General features: G+C 44.3%; 1 protein-coding gene across 1 annotated transcript in view; it reads left to right on the top strand.

Annotated features, from left to right (window-relative positions):
- Positions 1–24509, top strand: part of IFNAR1 (interferon alpha and beta receptor subunit 1) — a 229840-nt gene that overhangs the window by 88221 nt on the left and 117110 nt on the right. Inside the window, exon 5 of the mRNA XM_085621378.1 lies at positions 19539–19686. Within this exon, the coding sequence (XP_085477504.1) occupies positions 19539–19686 (148 nt within the window). The remainder of the gene's footprint in view (positions 1–19538; positions 19687–24509) is intronic.

The raw sequence follows: 24509 nt of genomic DNA, 5'->3' as shown, positions 1-24509 counted from the left end.
GGTGATGCACCACCTAAGCCCTCACCTTCCAGCTGAGGCAGCATTGCTTGACGCCACAAAAGCGTTTGACATGCTGGAATGGAGGTACATGTTTCTGCTGCTTGGCAGAATGGGCCTGGGCAACATTTTTCTCGCACAAATCTGTCTATTTTACACACTACCTTCTACCGTATACGCATGAATGGTCAGACGTCGGACCCCTTCCCAGTTCAGTGAGGAAATATGGAGGGCCAATCTGGGCAACGCAGTGGTTTGGCTGGAAGAATGTATTCCAATTTTGACCAAACTCCCGCTATCCCTGGCAGGGCGGATCGACATCGCTAAGGTGGTAATACACCCTAGATTTCTTTACATGTTTATTAATATCCCCATCCCAATCACAAAAGCCTTTTTTAATAGACTTAGATCTAACCTCATAACATTAATCTAGTCCGGGAAGCAACCCTGCGTCAAATACGAACTTCTCACACTGCCACAGGCACAGAGCGGGATGGGAGCACCGGACTTGCGGCTCTACACTTTGTGCGCACAGGCACAATTTTTGCATTATTGGACAAATCCCACACCGTTTCAGCCTTGCGTAGCGGTGGAGATAGACGAGATCTCACCATGCCCCATATCGACTGCCCTGTTTCTCCCATATATACGTCCAGGCCCTGGGATCGACACTCCGCAGTTCTTAAGGTGGGCATGAAGGGGTCTGGCGCAGCACGCAGGTCACACGCGCCTGTACGCCCCATCGGTTCCGGTGACTAGGCACCCTGAGCTGCCGCTGCTTTCAGATAGTGGCGCATGTACCCGAGCCCGTAAACTTGGCATAGATACTTATGCTGATCTATTTCCAAACGACATGTTCCTAGCTCCTCCAGATCCAGACCTCACTAGAAACACTCCCCTGTGCGCGACCTGTAGAGAGCTGTTTGAAATGTTCTCGAAACCCCTACAGGCCCTCGCAGCGCTGGAATACGTTTACACGACCAACAGGGCACGGAAATTAATCACTTCACTATATAATCGCATGCAACAGTCAATGCCTGCAGCGCTCACACCCGCCCGCGAAGCATGGGATGCTGACCGCCCCTCACAGACAAACAGTTGGGATTCTGTTGCCACCAGTTGGAATCTCTATAGCCCAACTGTAGGTTGCGGCTGATTCATTTAAAATTTTAAATCGCATCTATAGAACACCGGTACAAACATGCCGCATGGGACTCACCCCAGACTCTCACTGCAGGAGATGTTGTTCACCTGAGGCAGATTTTGTACACTTAGCATGGGATTGCCCAGCCATCGCAAAATATTGGGGAGAGATATTTCACATCATCGAAACCATGATCAACGCATCATTGAACCCTTCCCCGCTGTTGGGACTGCTGGGTTATGTGGCGGAGGTGGACCGTGCGATCCGAAGGTTAGTCGCACTGATGTTGCTGCTTGCGAAGCGTAGGGTTGCAATGAACTGAGGACGATTTCGGGTTCCAAGGGTGCGGGATTGGCTCCATATTTTCACGAGCAACTGGATAACTATTGGAAACTGATGCCACTGAGATCCCATCCGCTCCGGGAGCCATTCAGCGCGTATCTTCGACAATTAGACACCATTACCAGGACCTCTGCTGTACAGAGAGAGGACCCCCCAAACCCTTAGAGCACTAACCTACCCGACTGCCCGCACACCACGCACTCGCATGCCTGTGTCATTACAACACACACGACAAGCAAGGTTATTACAATAGAGTCATTATAGACTGAGTCAGGAAGGGTGTGCTGGGAAGTAAGAACTGGGCGTGGCTGCTCCTTGTCCTTGTGGATGTGGCTTATTAGTCGCACACTCAGGTTCTGCTGCTGATATGGTACGGTGTAAAAAACATACTGTGTTTATAACTATACTACTGTACTTATATGCTTCTTTGTAATGTACGCAGAGTATCTTTGTATATGTTGTGCGCACTAATGTATGTATTTATTGCTAAAATAGTTAATACAGGTTTAAAAATTAATTAATTTAAAAAAAAAACTTTGTCCAACCACCGCAAGCACCAGTTCACGGTGCACACTGTGCACCACCCCAGTTCAGGTTTGTCAGGAGCAGGGTTAGGGCACTGTCCCAGTGTGCCCCCTCCCCTTTTAGCCTAGGTCCCTGCTATTCTTCAGAGAGTCTCGCTCACACCTTCTGTACAGGAAAGTTTCTCAGGTACAAAGTTGGAGTCTTCCAGTGTGCCACCCGTACAGACCTCAATTGTGCCCGTTTACCGTTCTCCATTCATGGCCTTCAAACCTTACAGAGTGCCTCCTTGGGCGTGCTGACTTCCAGCTAGAACCCCTACCAGAGGGCCTATTGCCTGAAAGCTGTTTTTGTTTTGTACCACTAAGTGTGTCCACCAGTCACTGGCCTCCCCAGGGGTGGCGAAGAAGAATGCCTTTCCATTATATTGGACCCGAAGTTTAGCCCGCAACATCAGACTGTAGCGAAGGTTCAACTTACGCAGCCTCTGTTTTTTTATCGACGTGTAGTCTTTCCGAAGAAAGTGCACTTTGCGGTTGTAGTCTGGGAACACCAGGATATTCCTCCCTTTAAACTGCAGGGACCCATGTACCCTAACATGCTGAAGGATGGTATTGCGGTCCCTATAGTTAAAGAGATGAGCAATGATGGCCCGTGGAGGTGCCCCAGACCAGGACATTGGAGCCAGTGCCCAATGAGCTCTTTCAATTGTGAAACACTTTGAAAGTTTCTTAGGCTGAAAAGAGTTTGTAAGTCAGTCCTCCAAGTATAACTCAGTAGATTGCCCTTCAACATGCTCTGGGAACCCTACAAATCTCAAGTTATTCCAGCATGACCCCTTCCGAGTCTTCAATCTGCTCCTCAATTCTTGATGATTGAGACTGAAGGATAGCAACCTCCTTCTTTAGGTCTGCCACATCCTGCTGCAGTTCCTTGACTTTCCCTTCGACGTCTGTAACTCTGCCCTAAGGAAGTTTACCTCGATGGCCACTGTATCAATTTTGACAAATATGGGCTCGCAGGATCCCCTTATCTCTGCCAGGAGGTCTACAAGCATGGTGCCTTCTGGGGCTGTTCCTCCACAGTGCCCGCCTGCAGGGGGTGGGTAGAATTGTCAATTTTATTGCGCTGCACTGATTTGGCAAGTTTGTTCTTCCCCATCTCAAATGTCTGGCAGACCCACCAAGTGTGGGCCCAGTCGCATTCAGCCACTTCCCAAAGGCCACAGGCTGGGCTCCACATACACTAATCAGGTCAGTGACTTTGTAATCCAATGGCAAGAGATCACCCCAGCCCACCAGCAGCTACCCAAGCTTTCTGAGCATGTAGAAGCAATTCCAGGGCCAGGGATCAACTTTCCACCCCCAGCCCCATTCCACAAGGGCAGACAGGTGTACCTGTCCAGGTCAGTTAAAGCCATTGACACCCTGCTACCTGTTTGTTCTCCACCTTCCCAGCACAGGAGCAGGCCCCGTAGCAGGATCCATTCGTTCGTTATGATCGTCGTGGGGCAGTCAGATTCACAGCTGCTGCAGGCAGTACACCTCACCTGGGGCACTGAGAACAGAAGGTGTCTTACTCCATACCCTGTGGAGCTTTAGCAGGTCGATGTCCTTGATCCGCAGCCCCCGCTGTGACAGGGGTTGGAACATGACTCACTCCTGGTCACCAGCCTGGGCTCAATCATCCAGGGCATTCTCCGGGTTGGGCTCTAATGATCCGTCCGGATGCTGTCCAGGATGCCTCCCTATCTGCGCTCGGCCTCTGCGCAGCAATGGGCACCCGGGGTGGCTGGACCCCATCTCGCCCGTCCATTCACCACGCCTTCTAGCGAGCTGCTCCCAGTCCTCGGTCGCGTCTCTCAGGCCCCGATGGCAACTCCTCCCCACTTCAGACAGGGAGCCCAGAGGGGGTTGATTAATTCCTCGGACCCAGGACTGTGCTGGATTTCATTTGTGCCCGTGGAAGCCGTTATAGATAGCGACTACTCAGCCATCTTGCTTGGTCACGCATTCTCGCCTGACATCTAGTAACAGTTCAAAAGTACAGTTGAATGTTTTACTAGAGCATGCTTCAAGTTCGAAACCCATTAATATAAAATAGTTTTATATCCACGGGATACTCTCCTGGATACTTTCCTGCATTTTGGGATTAGCAGCACAATATCTGGAGTACAATCCTCTGTGAATCCCGGCTCTTTGATCATATACCTGAGCTGTGAACCATTTTCTTTCTCATTACCATGTCTCAATGTGTTGTCTTTGTTCTTGGGATTACACTCTGTGTAGCCCATGACTGGACCCAATGGTATATTCCCTTTCATGTTTGCTGCAGTGGCAATATTTCTATGCTAATCTAGTACTAGGTCATAACCTCCACTTTTTCTGCTTTATAGCGGAGAGCGCTTGTTGCACCAATCTCTAATGGTCTTGCATAAATGTACATTTTCCATTGAACCACTACCTGTCTGTTTCTGCTGTCTCACCCCTCTCACAGTCCTAGAAATATAAATTACATCTTATTGATATACTTTTTACGCATGTGTTCTCTGTCATGGGATCTTCAATATTTAATAATACATACCATCTCATCTATACGATGTTCCAGAAGGCTTTTACAGTGGTATAATGCCTATGGTTTATCTTTTAATAGAAATGTACATTAAAATCCATTTGAATTAGGAAATTACTGGTGGTTAACCCCTATATTAGTCTGGCCACAAACAGCTTGATCTGGTGCCAGAGATCATGTGATTATCCCCCAAAAACCCTTGTTGAGCACCCCCTTAGCTATTGCTTGAAAAAAGTCTCTTTCACATTTTGGAATGGGCCTGAGGTATGAAGAGTTTACATTACTATTCTATGTAACTTCATGTATTTACGTATGAGGGATTCTCCATGGACTATATGGGTAGTTTTATCTTTATGTTCCAAGATGCTCCAAGCTAAGACAGCAATAAGTTTCCTTGTTTAACCTTGTGAATCTGATTTTCAGGTCTTCTTTTAGGGTGGAACATTCAGCTTTGCTTGTTGCCTCTCATCTTATTTAAGTCTTTATTGTAGAGTAGATATTAATTGGAGAGCCAGTTTGCACCTTTTTTGCTGTGGATTTGGTTATACCCCCAGCCTTAATTGTTATCTCCAGCCTGATAGGTCTCAGTTCTTTCAACTACTTTTTGGGAATGAATGACTTGTGACTGTTCCCAAAAGCCACTATGCATCAGGACAGACTACACTGTGGATTTATTTTTTAAGCCATCGAGTTTGCGCTTGTTTTGAAGAGTTCTTTTGAAAACTTAATAGCTAATATTCCAAAACCGTAGAAGTAGAAAACCGTGGAAGTTGACCCAAGAGCTGCAAACAGCACTCAATAGAGTCAACGAATAATGCATAATGTTGGTTAGAATATAAACAACTTCTTTCACTGTGAGCCCAGGGAGTGTGCAGTATGAACGTAATTGAATTGGGGGAGACCATGGAAAACACCCCATCTAATTTTGTCCCATTCTACAGTGCAAAATTTCCTTCATCACAGACTGTCCAATCTGCTTATGGAATGAGGCTAATTGTTCAGAACGCTCGATATTTAATTTAAAAAAGATAATGTTGTGAGCACTGCTTATTATAGAACAGCAGTACTAATCTGATTCCCAGCTAGGTTTGTATTCAAAAGAATACAATGACCCTGTTTGCAGGGAAGATATAGGGTACCTCAAGCCTTCTGCCATCATCAGTGTTGAAATGGAGGTGCAGAGACAATCACCTAATAGCTCAAGAGGGTTTCAGTTCTGGAGAGCAGTACACTTCAGGATAAGGGACAGATGCCAAAGGAGGACCATACCCCTGTAAATTTCTACCCTGAAAGGAGGTTTAGCTTTAAGACAAAAGTACTTAAAAAGGGTTGTCCCGAAAAATTATATTCAGTATTAGTGACTCTTTTCCCCACAAAAATGACATGAGTAAAAAACCGGTTTGATGTTAAAAGGAGGCAAGAAGGAGCCCACCTCTTTCAACGTCAAAGTAAATTTCAGGGTTGAGTAAGACGTCTTCATCGAAAATAAAATAACACCTTAAACAAGTTAGTACACAGAGTGACATATAGTTTTAGAACACGGTGCCTGTTGTTAGTAAAAGATAGATACATATTGACTATAACATATTATAGCTAAAACACAATAAAGATGTTCCTCCATCACAGCCTAAATGTGGAAAGCTAACTTCTGATAAGGCTCTCTCTCCAAAAATTAGGGCTAGCACCAATTCCAAAGAAAACATTGAAAGTCGTAGCCCCCTCATATACCTGCTCAATCTCGATAAAGGGACATATGTGGATGTGAACCGAGATCTCACACACACACCATCATCCTCTAGCAGTAGATGAGATGAGGGTGATGATGTTCAAAATAAATACTGCATTGACTCTGCAGGTGAAGAATAGTAACCAGGTGAAAACCCTGTTGCTCATATAAAGGGGCCAACAGTGGCTTTTTAGGCAACATTCCATTAGGAGCATTTACAAAGCAGTTGAATTGTCCTCGATTCACCCTTTCAGATGGCACTTCTGTGTGATGTAAGGATAGAAGATAAGTCCAGGGTGGACAGTCAATAAATCTCTTGTCAATTCAACTTCATCAACTTTCCACAAGTCACTCTTTTAGATGGGAAGGCACACATCTTTGTAATTTGTGCACCGCATTTACACATGGTTCAATCGGAAAGTGCTACTTACTTGTAGCACACTCTTTACTGCATATTGTGTTTTTGTAGCATGTTCTGTTGTAGATTAACATGCGGGCAGTCACCTTTCTGGATGTAGTTGGATGTTCTTTTTAAAACACTTCATTAATTCCCTCTGTGAGCTGGTGGATTATGGGGCTCGGACATAATCGACCATCATTCAGGGCAGGATTGAAACCAAAAGCTGTCTAATAAGAAATCAATTTGTACTATTGCTAAACCCAATGTTAGAAGTCAGGCAAATGTGCAATACACTGATCTACAGCTCTTCAAGCAGCATTTCCAAATTCATGATAGAGGATTTTCTTCTTGTCTAACTTTGAGGGACACTGCTCACATGCTAGCAGCAACGAAAATGCATCTTATGTTCTAGTCCATAATGTCAGCTAACTGGTGCAGGTCCAGTCATCCTCACTGGAATGGAATAGCCATTACCAAATTATCCACAATGGTGTGTATTAACCCATTAGTAGCTGTTCTAGGCCCCCACCTCTTCCAAAGCTGAGCCCTTTTGATGTTTGGGGAACAATGATAGAAAGAACATCAACATTTCCGTTAACCATGAAACTTCGCGCTTAAGTCTTCATACATTTTTTATGCAGAAGTTATGCAGACCATATTTGCATCTTTTTTTAACATCTTGAGTATTCTAAAGGTATGCAGAGTTTGTGGATTTCCCTGAAGAGTACCAGCAAAATAGCCAACATATATCAAATTGACACCGTCATTGTGACAGATCCAGAGCGAATTTGTCCAAAGTTTCCATAAAGGGTATTTGGTGATGCACTCAATTACTCTGTGTGATTCTCTGGGGCTTGGGTACCTGCACTAACTGACTCTGAAATCCCCCCCCCCCCCCCCCCCCTGGTTAAAGGATTTAGGTCTTGTTACTGTGGTTATGGCATCAGGCACCAGTGCAATTTCCTCTTCCTCGACACTCGCGCTTCCTATGCCCAATTTTGTAACAATAATGACAAGCTGTGGTTTTCTTTATCTTACTTTTGTCTACCCCTAGCTTGGGATCAGTCCCTTTCCCTGTCCTGTATTGTTCAACGCATTCTCAATCCCTCCTTGGTTGTTCCCATGATTCCGACCTAAAGTTCCCCTATTTGTCTGCGCCTGTTCTACTCTATACGCAATTCTCATCTGAACCAACATCAACTTGTCCTTCACTCTCCTATGTTTGGAATCCACTTCATCACTACAATATCTGGCATTCCGTAGGATCTCCTCCACAGACTAGTTTTGCCAGCAGATTAAGGGGCCCATGCATCAATGAAAAAAACGGTCGCAAACTGGCAGATTCTCAGAATCTGCCCCTTTGCGACCGGTATTTTTGCATTTGGGATGCATCATCCCAAATGCAAAAATCGCAATTTAAGTAATCGCTGCGATTCCATGTAAGGAATCGCAAATTCCGATTCCTTAAATGCAATGCATGAACCTTAAAAAATGTGCGAATTCGCAATTAGGAATCGCAAATTACCGTCAATTTAGAGTTGATGGTAATTTGCGATTTCTTTGAAAAATACACTAAAGTGCATTCTTCAAAGTCCTATGTTACACACACACATGCCCTTGGGGCATATGTGTGCGCAACATGTGGATAAATTGTAATTTCAGGGGTGAAACATGGTGTCCTTTTGGCTCCCTTGAAATTGCATGTGCAATTTGCAAGTACCTATTGGGCACTCGCAAATTGCGCATGCAATTCCCATTCATTCCTATGGGCCTCTATGCCTATAGGAATGAATGGGAATCAATTCCTTAATTGTGAGTCGCAATTTGCGAGTCGCAATTAAGGAATGTGTAGGAATCGCAATTTTTTGTGTGATTCCTACATGCATAGGCAATAGCGATTCTTTAATTGCGATTTTTAAAAAAACGAAATTAAAGAATTGCTATTGTCTATTTTGATGCATGTGCACCTAAATGCTGTTGAATCATGACACTAATCTCTGGTCTCAATCCTAACACAAACTTGGAAACAAACTGTTCCATATCTGTAGAGTCTAGAGTATCCAACCCATTGTACTGCTTGAAGGCTTGCAATAGCCGTTCATAGTAGGCATGTACTGATTCCTTAGGCTCTTGGGTGGTCTGACCTATCCTGACCCAATTGCTATCTTGTGGAGCGATCTTAGACTGTAACCATGTGATTACCTGTTTGAATTTTTTCATGACTAAAGGTGAAGGGTCATGATTTATGAGATCCCTATCCGGTTTGGTAGAAGGCCAATCGATTGCAATTTTACAAGCAGACCATAAGTCACTGAGAACCATAATGTCAAACAATGTGTTCAAATTAATCTACAACACCTTTGAAATCTTTACAATGCGATCAACTTGCTTATACCATTCAGCAGGTTTTTCCCCCAGCCAAGGAAAATCATTTGTGAACACTGCCAGATCACCCCTACTCCAAGGCATGTGCGCATACCCTCCGCTTGGTACCTCTTGCAAAGGGTAAGCCTCAACTCCTGGTATGCCTCCTCCCGGAGGCGGTGTTTCTCCCATTACCTTCCTAACATTCTTGTTCGAGGCAAATGAGCTGCAGATCACACACTTAGCATAGATCGCCATCTTATGTTGGGCCCGGATGTTTGCACTTGTTTTTGTCCTGGAAAGTCTTTGGAAGTCACAAGATAGGTGACTCCTCCTTTGGATCATAGTGCGCATGGGCATCGGCTCCATCCTCAGATTGTTTTTTTCCACCATCGGGCTCGGATGTGTTTCTCGCGCTCCAGTTCGGAACCGTTACCGATTCCATTTCGACGCGCAATCCTTCACCCTTTCTATGGTATTGTCACGATCGCGAACCATACTCGTCGCGTATCTCTGCAACTCGAAGTCTTCGATTCCGGTCGTCAACGAAGGCCTTCGGGCCTACCTGGGCCTCAGCATCTGGCTTGTGGAAAGGACGCCATTCAAGAAGTGTCCTCAATGTGGGTCGAAGTTTCCCCACACCGATCTGCATGAGGGGTGTAACCTCTGCTTGTCACCGGAGCATGAGGCCAGAGACTGTCCAGCTTGTGCCTCTTTCAGCTCCAAGAAGACCTTTCGGGATCGGCGAGCTCGGAGGACCATGGCTCGCTCGTCGACAGCCATCCCAGACGACATCTTCCAAGAGGGTGTTGATGTACCGGAGCGGGAGTGGATCGAAGAAGGCCTTGTCATCGCCTCCGAAGCCGATGACTCCGACATCGAAGAAATCACTCTGGCGCAGAGGGTCGTAAGTAAAGACGTCGACCCCCACCCCCTCCATACAAAAAAGGCTTCGGTCATACCTTCACCTTCGAGCCCAGGTGCACACCGACACACCGCTTCCTACGCCCCGCCCTCAGGCCCGGCAAAGAAACCTACCAAGCCTTCAGGTGACTCAGGCTCAAGTCAGCCTGCCTCCGGTGCCAAAACGCAATCTCCGGCACCGAAAAAGAAACCACCCTCCTCCTCTGTGTTGACCGCTGTTTCCACCTCAAAGCCTTCGACACCGAAAAACAATGAGCACCGACTCGCCGGCACTGAAAAAACACTCAGAGCCGACCAAGAAGCCACTTCCCAAGAGTTCAGACTCACACTCTTCGGAGCTGAAAAAGTCATCGGAACCGAAAAAGCATACAGGGACTGCAAAACAACATGGGTCCAAACCCAAAGACACTCTGGAGCTGGTGCCGAAAAAGCCCCCGGAACCAAGACAGTCGGCGCCGAAAAACCAAACTTCATCAGAAGAGTTTTTTTACCGGACCCTGCACAAAAAACTCTTGTTAAAAACACTAAAACTGGTCAATTGACACTAAGTTCCAGGAAAAGACCACTGGACAAGCCTACACCTGCTCCACCACCTAAGAAGAGGGACATTGCTACATCCCCTCTTAGAGTCCCTTCTCCACCTCCTCCTCCTCCGACACCTCCTCCTCCCCCCCCTCCCCCGCCACCTCATTCTCCTACACCATCTCCTACACCAATAGATGATGATGACACCTCTGATGACACGGGGGTGCGGACGATGTGCAACTAGGGGATCCCAGTCCACCTAGTTCCCCTGTCCCCTGGGATGACTATAATACACCTGATGTACCTAATCCCCCTCTAGGCCTTCCCCGCCAGAGGACACCATGGGCTTTAATCAGCTCGTACAACGAGCTGCCCAGTACCTCAGGGTCGACCTACACACAGACCCCGTCGAGGAGGATTTCTTGTTGGACACTTTCGACACCACACAAAGGTCAACATCTACTTTACCCATGCTCAATGGAGTTATTAAGCATGCTCCTGATGTACTTAAAGATCCTGTTAGGGCTCGAGTCATCAACCCTTGCATAGAGAAAAAATACAAAGCTGCCCCTACAGACCCTGCTTACATTAAGGGCTCTGTCCCATTAGACTCCATGGTGGTATCCAATGCCAGGAAGAGGGCTAACTCTCAGACATCAGGTGACATAGCCCCACCCGATAAGGAGTCTCAACTCTTGGATGCCTCCGGCAAGAGAACAGCCTCACAAGCAGCTAACATATGGCGCATCGCCAACACTCAGGCCCTGATAGCCAGATATACGATAGGGCACATTATGATGAGTTAGAGTTCCTATTGCAACGCCTCCGGGACAAATACAAAAGCAAAGCCAACGACCTCATACAGGAAGGTAAACTAATAACCAATACCTCCATTTGTTGCGCTCTCGATGTGGCAGATACCGCCTCCAGAGCTGTAAATACAAGTGTCCTTTTGCGTAGGCACGCTTGGCTACACATTTCAGGCTTTAAGCCTGAGGTACAAAGTTCGATCCTGAACCAACCATTCGACCAAGAGCACCTCTTTGGCCCTAATGTAGACTCATCTCTGGAGAAAATGAAAAAGAACACGGACATAGCCAAGTCAATGGGAGCCTTGCAATCGCAAGCTCCCAGATGTTCTTTTCGTCACTCCTCCTACAAAGGCAACTCCAGAGGCTACTCATCAGACAACCCCTCCACCTCTTTCAAGGCTCCCACCCAGTCCACCTTCACCAGAGGTCACCAGAGAGGAGGTTACAGAGGCAACAATAACAAGGGCAGAGGCAAGACTAACAACACCCGCTCAGCTTCCACCCCTACCCAATGATTTCCCTCCGCTTCCCCCGGACCATTCCACTTCTGTAGGGGGAAGACTACAACAGTTCCTTCCTGTCTGGACCAACATCACCACAGACAGGTGGGTGCGACAGATAGTTCAATCAGGCTATTGTTTCAAACTTACCTCTACCCCCCCAACATACCACCCAAACAGCGTCCAATGTCACAAGAACATTTATCACTGCTAAAGCAGGAGGTAATCTCCCTCCTACAAAAAAATGCAATAGAACTGGTTCCCCTGCACCAACAAAACACGGGAGTTTACTCCCTGTATTTTCTCATATCAAAGAAGGACGGCTCTCTTAGACCTATTTTAGACATCATACCCCTAAACCTATACATACACTCAGACCATTTCCACATGGTCACACTTCAGAAGGTCCTTCCCCTTCTTTCACAAGGCGAGTTCCTTGCTACCATAGATCTCAAGGACGCCTACTTCCATATTCCCATTCACGCAGCTCACAGGAAGTATCTCAGGTTTGTAGTGGACGGGCAGCAGTATCAGTTCAAAGTACTCCCGTTCGGAGTCACAACAGCACCAAGGGTATTCATCAAGTGCCTAGCGGTATTAGCAGCCCACTTAAGAAGACAGCATATTCACGTCTTCCCATATCTCTAAGAATGGCTCATAAAAGCCAGCTCATACAACCAGTGTGTACATCACACTCACGCGACTATCCAACTACTCCACGAGCTGAGGTTCACAGTAAACCACACCAAGTCTCATCTGCAACCATCCCACACACAACAATACCTTGGTGCCACCATAGACCCCTCAAGAGCGCTAGCCTATCCCACTCCAACCAGGATAGCAAGCATGGAGGCTCTCCTCCCCAAATTTCTACCTCAACACTCCCTTCCAGCTCGAGTGTTCATGCAACTCATAGGGATGATGGCCTCTTGCATATTTATAGTGCCTCACGCCAGACTCCAGATGCGTCCTCTACAAGAGTGCTTAGCACGCCAATGGAACCAGGCTCAAGGTCAGCTAACAGATCTGGTGTTGGCAGCCGGTCTCACTCATCGCTCTCTGCAGTGGTGGAACACCAAAAACCTTTCCAAAGGGCGACCATTCCTAGAGCCAGTTCCGCAAATTGTCATGACAGCGGACACATAGCTCTCTGGCTGGGGAGCTCACCTATTACATCACACCATGCAGGGCAGACGGACACCTCAACAAAAGTTACCCCACATCAACCACCTGGAGTTACTAGCCATATTCTTAGCCTTAAAAGCATTCCAAAAGCAAATATCAGGCAAAGCTGTATTGGTCCGCACAGACAACATGACAGCCATGTACTACATACAGAAACAAGGCGGGACACACACTCTGCAGCTCTCTCAGCTAGCACAGAGCATATGGAGATGGGCTATACCTCAGAATATATTTCTCCTAGCTCAACATGTCCCGGGAGTTCAAAACACCATAGCCGATCTGTTAGGTCGTCAAACACAAAAGATCCACGAGTGGGAACTTCATCCACAAGTTCTTCAGCCATTCTTTCAAATGTGGGGGCAACCACCGATAGACCTCTTCGCCACCCACGAAAACGCCAAATGCCCAAGCTTCACCGCCAGATATCCATACCCATTGTCCAAAGGCAATGCGATATGGATGAATTGGTCAGGCAGATTTGTGTACGCTTTTCCGCCTCTCCCACTCATTCCACTGGTGGTGCGCAAACTTCAGCAACAATCGCTGACTCTCATTCTAGTTGCTCCAACTTGGGCTAGACAACCGTGGTAAACCACATTACTGGAACTGCCCGTAGCTCCACACCAAAAATTACACCTCTCACCACGCCTCTTAACCCAGAACCGTGGAGAGATCAGACACCCGGACCCAGCTCAGCTCAACCTTGCGATATGGCTCCTGAGGCCTTAGAGTTTGGTTACCTTAATCTTCCCCTGACTGTATGAACGTCATTAGAGAAGCTAGACGTCCCACCACTAGAGCCTGCTATGCAGCCAAGTGGAAGCGATTTATTATATATTGTCATATGTGTGGCGCAGCGGCCAGGGCGACTGACTCCGGAACCCGGGATTCGTGGTTCGATCCCCGGTGCCGGCGGCAGATGAGCCCAGCACCATGTGACTCTGGGCAATAGCTCGCTTAATCTTCCCGACGGCACCCAGCGCCGGGACACCACTTCGTAGGTTGCTGTGCGGTTTACAAATACTGGACATTTACATTGACATTTATAACAACACCATCAATCCCCTAGACGTGTCTATCCAACACATCATAGGGTACCTGCTACACATCCAAAGGTGCAACTTAGCCTATACGTCTATTAGACTGCACCTAGCAGTATATCTACAAAATAGACAACACTTATCACTTTTCAGAGTACCTGCCATCGAAGCCTTTATGGAAGGCCTTAAAAGGATAATTCCTCCCAGAGTTCCACCCTCAACTGTGTGGAATTTAAACATCATTCTCACAACAATGGGCCCTCCTTTTGAACCTCTACATAAATGTGAGCTACAATTCTTAACATGGAAAGTTGCTTTCCTAGTGGCCATTACTTCTCTTAGGAGCGCTAGTGAGCTACAAACACTAACGATCCAGGAACCTTTCTTGCAAATCCATCATAATAAGGTTGTTCTACAAACTAATCCTAAATTCCTTCCAAAAGTCATTTCTCCCTTCCACCTCAATCAGTCTGTGGAGTTTCACATATTTTTCTCTCAACCACAGACAGTAGCAGAAAGACATCTTCATACTTTAGATGTTAGAAGAGCGTTGCTTTATTACATCGAGAGAACACAACCTTATCGTAAAACCAAACATCTTTTTGTGTCTTTCTCACCACCACACAAAGGCAACCCCATATCAAAGTCTGGGATAGCTAGATGTATTGTTAAATGTATACAAATGGGCTACCACAAAGCAAAACGTACTTTATCTGTTCCTCCTAAAGCCCACTCTACACGAAAGATAGGGGCTTCTATGGCATTTTTAGGAAACATTCCCATAGATGACATCTGCAGAGCAGCCACGTGGTCTACACCGCACACATTCAAAAAACACTATTGTGTAGATGTGCAAACAAAACAACAAGCTAGTGTGGGCCAGGCTGTCCTCAAAACACTATTTCAAACTACTGCAACAGATACTGGTGGTCGCCGCTAAGGATGGGTACTGCTATACAATCTATGCTAAGTGTGTGATCTGCAGCTCATATGCCTCGAACGGGAAATGCTACTTACCAGTATGCATCTGTTCTTGGCATGTAGAGCTGCAGATCCACGCACGCCCACCTGCCTCCCCGGCTAACTTCATCTGTTCCAATAGTATCTTAATTAGATACCGCATACATGGGCATCTTTGCTGTTTCTTACAAAGCTCCATCATTACCCTGCTGGCGAAAAACAATATGAGGATGGAGCCGATGCCCATGGGCACTATGATCCAAAGGAGGAGTCACCTATCTCGTGACTTCCAAAGACTTCCCAGGACAAAAACAAGTGCAAACATCCGGGCCCAACACCAGATGGCGATCTATACATAGTGTGTATATCTGCAGCTCTACATGCCAAGAACAGATGTATACTGGTAAGTAGCATTTCCCTTTCTTTGACCATTTGTCAAGCATGCTCCAAGAGCTTATCCTTATGACAAGTGCCGAATATGCGTTTTTAAACCTGTGACTCTTTTCTCTTCTAGTTCTTGATCGCTATAATTTAGCCTGTGATTTTCCTGCAACATTTTCGTTTTGGACAAGTCTATGTAATATTTTTGGGCCAATTCTGTCAATTTCACATGTGCTCCCTTGCTTTGCGAGTGACATTCTTTGCCACGACCAATAATTAATCCTGTTCATACAGTTCTATTCTCTCCAAAGGCAAATTCCCACTGATTATTTCATCCACCTCTTCTTTCAATCTTACTATGTCTAGCAATTTTGCCCTTACTGCAGCCTTGATTGTGCCCTGACTCGACATGCTACTTGTCCTTCTCGTTCACTGCTCCGATTCCCTGATGCTGGGGTCTGTAAGACATGCTAATCTCCAGAAGCTCCCTGATCTGCACCTATATCCTGCATCCTTCCCATGGGTCCTCTATTGGAGCATCCCACATTCTCAAATCTAGTTTTAATTCGCCAAGGACACAGATCGTATTAAACCCAATGTACTAAACCCAACACGTACCCTCGAAAGATCTGCAGTTGCTGGCAATGGGGTACAAGCTTCTACAGGCACCAAATATTATCCATTTCCATTCCCCCCTGAGTTAACCCTTTCTCTCAACCCTGGCTGCTTTTGACTAACATTTTCCACTAAACTCGGGTCATATACAGAGACTACAGGTCTGATGGTGACCGGTACCGTAAAGGCGTCCGGTAACCGCATAGTAGTGCTGACTCCACTTGACTCTGTACCTCCAAGTACTGGTATCCCTGTCCCTTCTGCTCCTATTGAAATCTTCTCTGCTACTCCTGCGATAGGGCCTGTCTGAGGCGTTACCATCCTTTCCTTACTTGCTGTATTCACCAGTTCCCACCTTCTTTCTTCTGAATGTGGGTTATATGGTGGAGGACGCTTTGCTAAGAGTCTGTCCAACAAACTGTCATCAGTATCACCCTCATCATCTCCGTCTCCATTCCTACTACAAGCATCTCCCTCTTTCTCCTTAGTGGATACAATCTCTCTCCCTCAATGGTGTCTACTCTCCATCTCTTCAATTGTGCATCCCATTGCACATCCTGATATGCCTTCATTGCCTTCCTCATCTTCCCCTGACATCTTTTCCTGTTCTTTGCCTGAGCTGCTCGCATCCAAGCATCTAATGCCTCAAACTGTGTTGGTCTAGGTGGAGGCCATAAAGAAGACTTCACTCACCTCAACTGATATAGCACCTATAATCGAAATGAACCATAATGTGGAAAAATCCCCCTCTTTGTCAGTGATTTTCTGCCAATTTTGAAGCCAAACTATAGTATGGAGTCCAACATTTATTGTCATGTAATGTGCCGGGGTATCCTTGGGTGGTATTTCCTCACCCTCTCGAGTTACCACTCCCCTGTCTCCTCTGCAAAGATCACGTAATATGTTGAAACATCACATGGTTAAATAGAATTTACCCTTCAACCGACAAGATTTCCTCTGTCCAACTTCCCGATAATTACCAACCAACCCCAGCCTGGCGTTACACTAACCGACCTATCACAACGCGGCACACTCTGACGTCACTCTTCCTCCTTGCAGCGGTTCACCCTCCTTCACAATTTCACAGTACGCATTAATTTAAGCAATCAATTGTCTTCCTTTCTAAAAGATCAATAGAATTCAATCACTCAAGAGCATCCGCACACAGTGACCCTCGAACTGCACTGGTCACCTGAATCGATATAGTCCACCCATGAACACAAGGCTTCTCACGTGGTCCACACGCACAAAGTTCCCTGTCTCAGGTGGGTTGTCAATGGCGCCTCACGACATCCCTTCAAATTAATGGGCAGACAACTACAACAAATCGGTGTTTTCTACACCACAAAATATATCCTGGGATCTTAGGCTACTTCGGAGCCCGATAACCAAAACAAAACTTTTACACCATATCTGACTCGACATTCACTCGACTTTTACACCAACTCTGCAGGACGTCACACAGTCAAATCATCACTGCAATCTAGCACATGATGCATCCCTATCGATACTCACTCCACCGCTGTTCTCGTCGCCATCAATCTCCGTCATTCTCCGCCAAAGTGCGTCGTTCTCCGCTCTGGGTCATTGGGCTCTATTTTAGGGCTCTGTGGAACTAAATCTTTTCTAGATTTTTCTAGATTCTCCCCTCACTGCATGAGACAACCTTCCTACACCGCTACCAACTGAAGGAGCCGGGTTCCACGTTCTAGGTTTATTCTGGAACCCTAGGCCGATGTCTCTTTTTGTCTGCTTTAAAATGTGGAGGGGAGGAAAATCGTTAGCCAATTACTCATTACTGTTCCAATGAACTAGCACTCCGAAGAATTACAGACTCCAGATCCAAAGTTTCGTTAGTTTATTACAAAGCCAAGAACAGTTGGACATACAAGCACCTCAAGACGAGGGTGTAGAAATATGTTGGAACTAATACAAGGCCAAATCTGCAAGTGAAATTGAGACGGTGCAGCATGCACAGAATAATTAGTTCCAGAACCAGGATACAGAAAACAATGACTCTAATGTCCAAATTTCCTTCACTGGGGGGTCGTAAGTAAAAAGCATTAGTCTATCCCTACACTACAGCTAACTTGACATCCCTACTTAGCATTCCCCAGGCAAGTTCCATAAAGGTGTCAGCACGTGAAGGCTTCCTAAGAAGTCCATCCACGTTGAATGGGTCAAGTAGCATAAAGCTACAGAGCTCGTTCTAAGATGCTCTCTCTCTCAAGGCAAGGCAGAAGTCCCCGGACTCTGTCCCTAACTTCAATACAAGAGCTTCAGGTAGCGTCCCAGAATACATTGTGGCATCACCCCATCCAAGCAAGGCACCTCCTTGTAGGTAACATTCCTTGCGGCAGCGATGCTCCCAGGGCTTGGCTCGATGAGCTTGATTCCCAGGCTCTCTCCAATGAGAAAGAACACTGTTACTCATTATCAGCATCACCGTTCAATGTATCTTCTCCTCCCAAAGTCTAACTCCTAAAACAAAGACATTATTCTAGCGAGTCTAATACGAGAGCTTCCACGGAGAAATACAATTTAGGTCTGCAGAAATCAGCCAACATTAGAAATGGCACATCATTTTATAAGGCACACATATAAATGAATATTATTACTGAGCACATTTAAAATTTACGCATTACATAAGTACACTCATTTTGAAATTTTTCGTTAGCCACATGTACAGTTCTACACATTAAGTTTTTCATCTAGCTACACGTAATTGCAATGCTGATTTATTCACATTTACATTGAAATGCACCTAACACTTCACTTTTCATGTTATTACAGAACACAATCTAATGACCCAATGTTAGCACAATAAAGGATTGTATGCGTGTGAGAACTACCCATGATTATAGTGCACCCCTACGATTTATAGAGCAAAACGCGTTCTAACACTAGTGACCAGTACCTTTTTTTAAGATGGCTTCCCTGTTCACTTGCCATATCTATGAATCGACTTAGACATCACAGGAGCATGTCCGCACATATAATATGATGAATCCTGCCTTAGGTCTGTAAAGCCTGCTGTGGGGGTGACTTACAATTATTGCATGTAGTGTCTGTAGGCATGGCACACAAGAGTTGTGCCATGTCCAGGCTTCACTTTTGTCTGAAGCCTACAATGGCACTTTGCATAAGTGTGATGAGGGGTCCCTTAGGGTGGCGCAATACATGCTGCAGCCTTTAGGGGCCCTCTTTGCTACCCATGCCCTAGGTACCGGAGTACCATCTAGTAGGGACTTACAGGGGTACTAAAGGTATTGCTAATTGGGGAACAATTGTACAGATTCAGTGAAAGATGTTTGCACTGGGGACATGGGTAACAGGAACCTAGTACACTTCAGTCAAAATTGCATCAATTACCAGGCAAAAAGTGATTCTTAGCAAAATGTATTAATGTTTGAAGCAAAAGAAGTATTGTCGTTTTATTTGGATATTCAGAGATGCAAATGCAGTTTTGTTTTGTTACCACAAGAGAGTATTTTTGTTTGTAAAATCCATTTGTTTTTATCATTTCACAGGCTACACACCTAGATATTTGTTCCAGGTATTATATTGATGGTCTTGAACAAAATACCACTTATTGTATGAAGGTTAGTGCAATTCTAATTGATGGTCAGAAACAAGGACGGTTTAGCCCCGTGCACTGCATACAAACCACACAAAAAGGTAAGCATAATTCTATATTTGAACAGTGTAATTTGGCAACACTCACCAGTATTAGAGTTCTCTGATATACCATTTATTTTAATTACTGCTAGGGTCACATGATTCACTGTCTACTTATCTTTCTGTAAATGTCTTGATTCTGTTCCTCACATGTATGTGAAAAATGTTAATTGACTGCTCATTAAAAGGGCATTGAAACCACACATGCTACTATGTAAAATTCCCATCTCATGTGGAAATGGCATAATCTTTGGCCTGGACAACAAACGTGTCAGCATGTTAATACTATCTTTGAGCACACTACATACCCACCTAAGTTCATTGATTTGTGTAAGGTGATTTTAACTTATACTCCTTATACATACCTATGCCCGAACATTTTCAGCTGTGCTGAGCTTTTCCCATTTTTCTGCTATGACAGGGTTAGGCTGTATGCTTATTACCTTTCTTAGCTATTTGTGGGAGTTGGCGTAAATTACTTCTGTTCAGCCTCACTATACGTATCCTGTAAGTTTGCTGCAAATTTTCTCCAGTCCTGTATCATCTAGGCAACCGCTAACCTGTGAATTATTTTCTTGTTTTTTGCTGAGATTCTAGAAAGCTTTGTAAAGAATTGTCTGCAGCCATTGCTGACCAATAGTGCAGGTGCGATACAGCGGCAGTGTAGGAATTCACCAAAGAGAGCATAAGAAAGGCTAATAGGTCAGAGGAATATTGCCATACATCAGTCAGCAGAACCAATTAGCACCAATCAGAAGCTGGAATGTTTTTCAAATGTTGACTTCTGGTACTTTCAGATTGGATGATGAAATTAAGGGGGGTACCTTTTCTGATTTTCGTTACTTATTGAATGCTCACACACCATCTGGCCTTTTGTCACTAAAGACCAGACATTGAAAAATGCTTGACTCTGATTATAAGAAAGATTAGAAAACTACCAAATTAGAAAACAGCTTATTATAAACAGAGGATGTAGAAAGGGAACCAAGCTGAATAGTAAATGGATTCCAGGACACGGGTGCACGACCAGAGAATGATCTCCTGCATTTTGCTGTTTCTTAAAAGAAGTACTTTCAGCAGGTTGTAGTATTCAGATTTTCAAGGGCAAGATAGAAGACCAATTCACATTTAATTAAAGACGGTCAGGTCAAATTAAGCATCTTTTAAACTAAGCAAAGCATCTGCCCAAAAAATATGCAGAGACCTTAAAAGTGTAAATGTGTGATCACATCTCCTGATTTATGTTGTATCCTCTGAATGATTTGTAGGTGGACCTCAAGATCTTTTGGAACCCCCTTTTCATAGTCTAGTGAGGTTCCCACTGGGATAAAAACATCCAGGGTTCTTCTAAAGGGATCCAAATAATGCTAGATTTATTTAAGTTTAAGCTGGAAATTATTAGGAAGTGACAATTGAAATTTGAGAGCATAAGGAGAAGATTTCAGTTGAAGTTAAATGGGAAATTCCAAACCACCTTTATTGGGGATTGGCCTATGTCTATCTCTGTTATGTTGTGTGCATTTGTATAGCATACAACTCACCCGGGAGGTTTTCCTGGTTTCTCTGTGGGCAAAAACGTGTTATTCAAAAATGTCTGCATTGCCTCACTGCTATCTCATCAGTTTAAATGTGAAGCCTTATCCAGCCACAGGGATATCTAATGCATTTCTTGAAACACAAGGGAGATGTCCTTATGTGTGAATATATACTTAAGGTAAAGAAAGTAAATAATTAGTTGATGGAATTTAAATTAAGGTTGGGGTTAGTTATTTATTTTAAATCAATTAGGGATTAATGTGAGTAATTACATCAAAGATAATTTAATTTAGGTTTACGCTTATATCTAGGCCAATTCAACATTTTATTAACTTTAATGTAATATGGCTGACATGGAGGCAGGGTCTGTGTAGTGGGATTGGCGATGTGGCAAAATAGGTTTTAAATATGTAGTTGCAGTTGATGTATGAGCTCTGATATAGTGGTACCCTGACGTAATAAAATTCAGCCATATTTATTGTGTTGTGTACTTCTTGTATACATTTAGGCCCTGTCTTGCCAACACATATTATCATACTTTGGCAAAGCCACGCAAATATCACAATTTGTAAAAAAAAAAAAAGCCCTTTGCTTGAATCCCTGTTCCAGTGGATGTCGGTCGAACGCTTCTTTTTCACAGGTCTTGCAGCATATTGACTCAAAATAACTTCCTCCCCTTTTCCTGTTGCAGAAATGGCAAAGAGGGATAAGTATACCTCTGCTGATGTATTGACAAGCCAAAATGAGCTTTCTCATTGCAGTCAAAGGAAACATTTTAAGTACAGGCAGGTTAAGTGAAGTCTTCCACGTCTTCTCTAGACTATGTTAGAGGATTGGCGCTAGTGTCTGTTGAAGCTTTTCAGATTCTGCTATTATAAGAGTAGCGATGCGATGTTCTACACTCTCTAACCAGCTACAACAGCCTAAGTGAAATTGTGAATTATTTCCATGCATAATAAACATTAGTTTTGGAAGATTTTTGTGTATATTACATTGGGTGGACATCCACCAGAAAGTTGTTTATGAGGTGTGCCCTTACTTATCAAAGAGACATAGGGTAGCAGCGCATTGCATGGCCCATAGTGCTTCTAAAATCATGCAGTGAACATTGCTCGCTCAGCACATCGTGCCACAGCACAAATCTGCCACAGTTCCTGCAAGAGAAAATGTTTAATCGTTAGAAAGACAAAAATTACACAAATTACTTGGAACCCAATAGTCTGGATTTTCACAAGAATGTGCTACTGTTCAAAAAATGAAGTCACCTTGACCAATCTGTAATCATAGTCATATCTTCTATGATATTGAGTTCTTGATGTGCTGAGTTTTTTTGCAGGTTGTTCAACAATTAGTTTGTTTTTGTCTTCAGCCTTCAATACAATGATTGAAAAAGTGTTTTGTTCAGTGTGGAATATCTCTGTTGTGCACAATATTGATCCCTTGAAAATGTGCTGCGAGATGGAAATTTGTACCTTTATTGTGGGATCATCCTCAAAGTCTCTGTCTCCATCATGTAGTACCACAATAGATTCCTTTCCCTGAATGAGTCAGGCTCTAAATTCTGCATCTCTGAGGAATCAGATTCTTCCGGTGTGCTTCCTGTGACACATTGAGAGAGATGACAAGAAACTAAATGGACTGGGATTGAAGACACGCAAAAGAATTGGTGTGAAAAAGACACAAGGAAAGGAAAAAAGGAGTGAAGAAATGCTTAAGAACCTGAACAGGGGGGAAAACAAGGGGTAAGTGAGCATGATTAATGGACATGGTAGCATGAATGAACACAATGCCAGTGGCATCACGTAAGAAGTGTGGACCAGCATTGATTGTGAGACGCAACAAACTAGGGGAAAATGATCACGCAATTTAAGCAAAACTGCAGTTGGTCTACGGGAGTTCATAAAAAGGAGAATCACAGCGCAATGTGGCAAGAGGTGGCGCAGAAGATGAGCAATCCTCAAAAAGAGAAACAAAAATGAGATTGCACATTTGAAGAGAGGACTCTCTGGGAATAAAAAGCGGAACGGAAGATTAGGAAGAAAGTATAGGCTAAGTGAAATAGCAAAAACATATCAAACTAGTGTGCAACATCAATTGTAAGAGGAGATGCATGTGTCTTTAAATTACTGTTGTCACGGATGTGTACAGTCCAATAATATTTGAAGGCCTGATCGTGTTTAAATGTGCACCTGTATCTGCATAACCAAGACTTCTAACTTTGCTCCTAACGCTTGTGCTCAACTTTGAAGCTGCTGCTTCTGATTAACTGATCCTGTTGCCACATTTTTTTTCCAACCTAAAGAATTAACAAGGGTGCCCCATGGAAACATGGCAATTTGATCTTGATTCTGCCCATAAATGATTCCTTGTCTTGTGCATTTACAATTAATTTGAGATGATGCTTCTTTCAGAAAAACTGCACTCCTATCAGAAAAGTACTGCTATCAAGATATAGAAAGGAAAGAGAGACTACTTCTTGCCTGTACAGCACTTCCCAAAGGCCAAAAGAGAGATGTTTGAGGTTATTACAGATAACACATTGCAAATGTGCTTTATTATGCACTTGTCATATCACAATACATTTTGTAGGAGGAAAAATAAAATAAATGACAAGCCCCAGTAGTGTAGTTTTTCACTAAATATACTGGTAGCTTTGGTGACTACTGTTGCTCTTTGACGTATAGTGACCTGAAATGGAGACACAAATAGCTACTAAAGGTAGCAAAAACTAAGAGCATTGTTACATTTAAAACTTCAGATTGGTTAAATCACTGTAGTTGGAAATCAGCATACAGGTCCTGTAAATATCAACAGAGGGGTAGCAATTGCTACTCCGTGTACCTCTGACAACCCCGATCATCCAATATTAAGTAATTCGACTTATGAGAGATGATAATGAGAAGCGTTATTATCCAAAGTATGTTGTATACCAAACTGCAGTTGTCACTCTTATATTTGTGTTATTATTTTTTCACTGATATTTTGTTTCTGTAAACATACCAAGTCCGGAAAGGTTGATGCTGCTAGGCTTCAGCCATTTTGTCACTCACTATCAATTTCTCTTTTTTCCTGAAGACGTTAAGGAGTAAACAACCTTCAGTGGAATTATAACAACTAGAACGTACCCTTTCTTGCTCATGAAGTCAAGTAGGATAATGTCCCTCACCCAAGTCCAACTAACAAGAATGTTTTTTTACAAAATGCTCATGAAGTCAAGGAGGACAATGTCCTTCACTGAAGCCTGATTAATGGGCATGATTTGGAGGCCACCTTTTGACTTTTAACAA

This window comes from Triturus cristatus, chromosome 8 (genome assembly GCF_964204655.1).
Source record: "Triturus cristatus chromosome 8, aTriCri1.1, whole genome shotgun sequence".
Classification (NCBI taxonomy): Eukaryota; Metazoa; Chordata; class Amphibia; order Caudata; family Salamandridae; genus Triturus; species Triturus cristatus.
The sequence above is the reverse complement of the archived record's forward strand: the minus strand, read 5'-3'. Positions and strand labels throughout refer to the sequence as shown.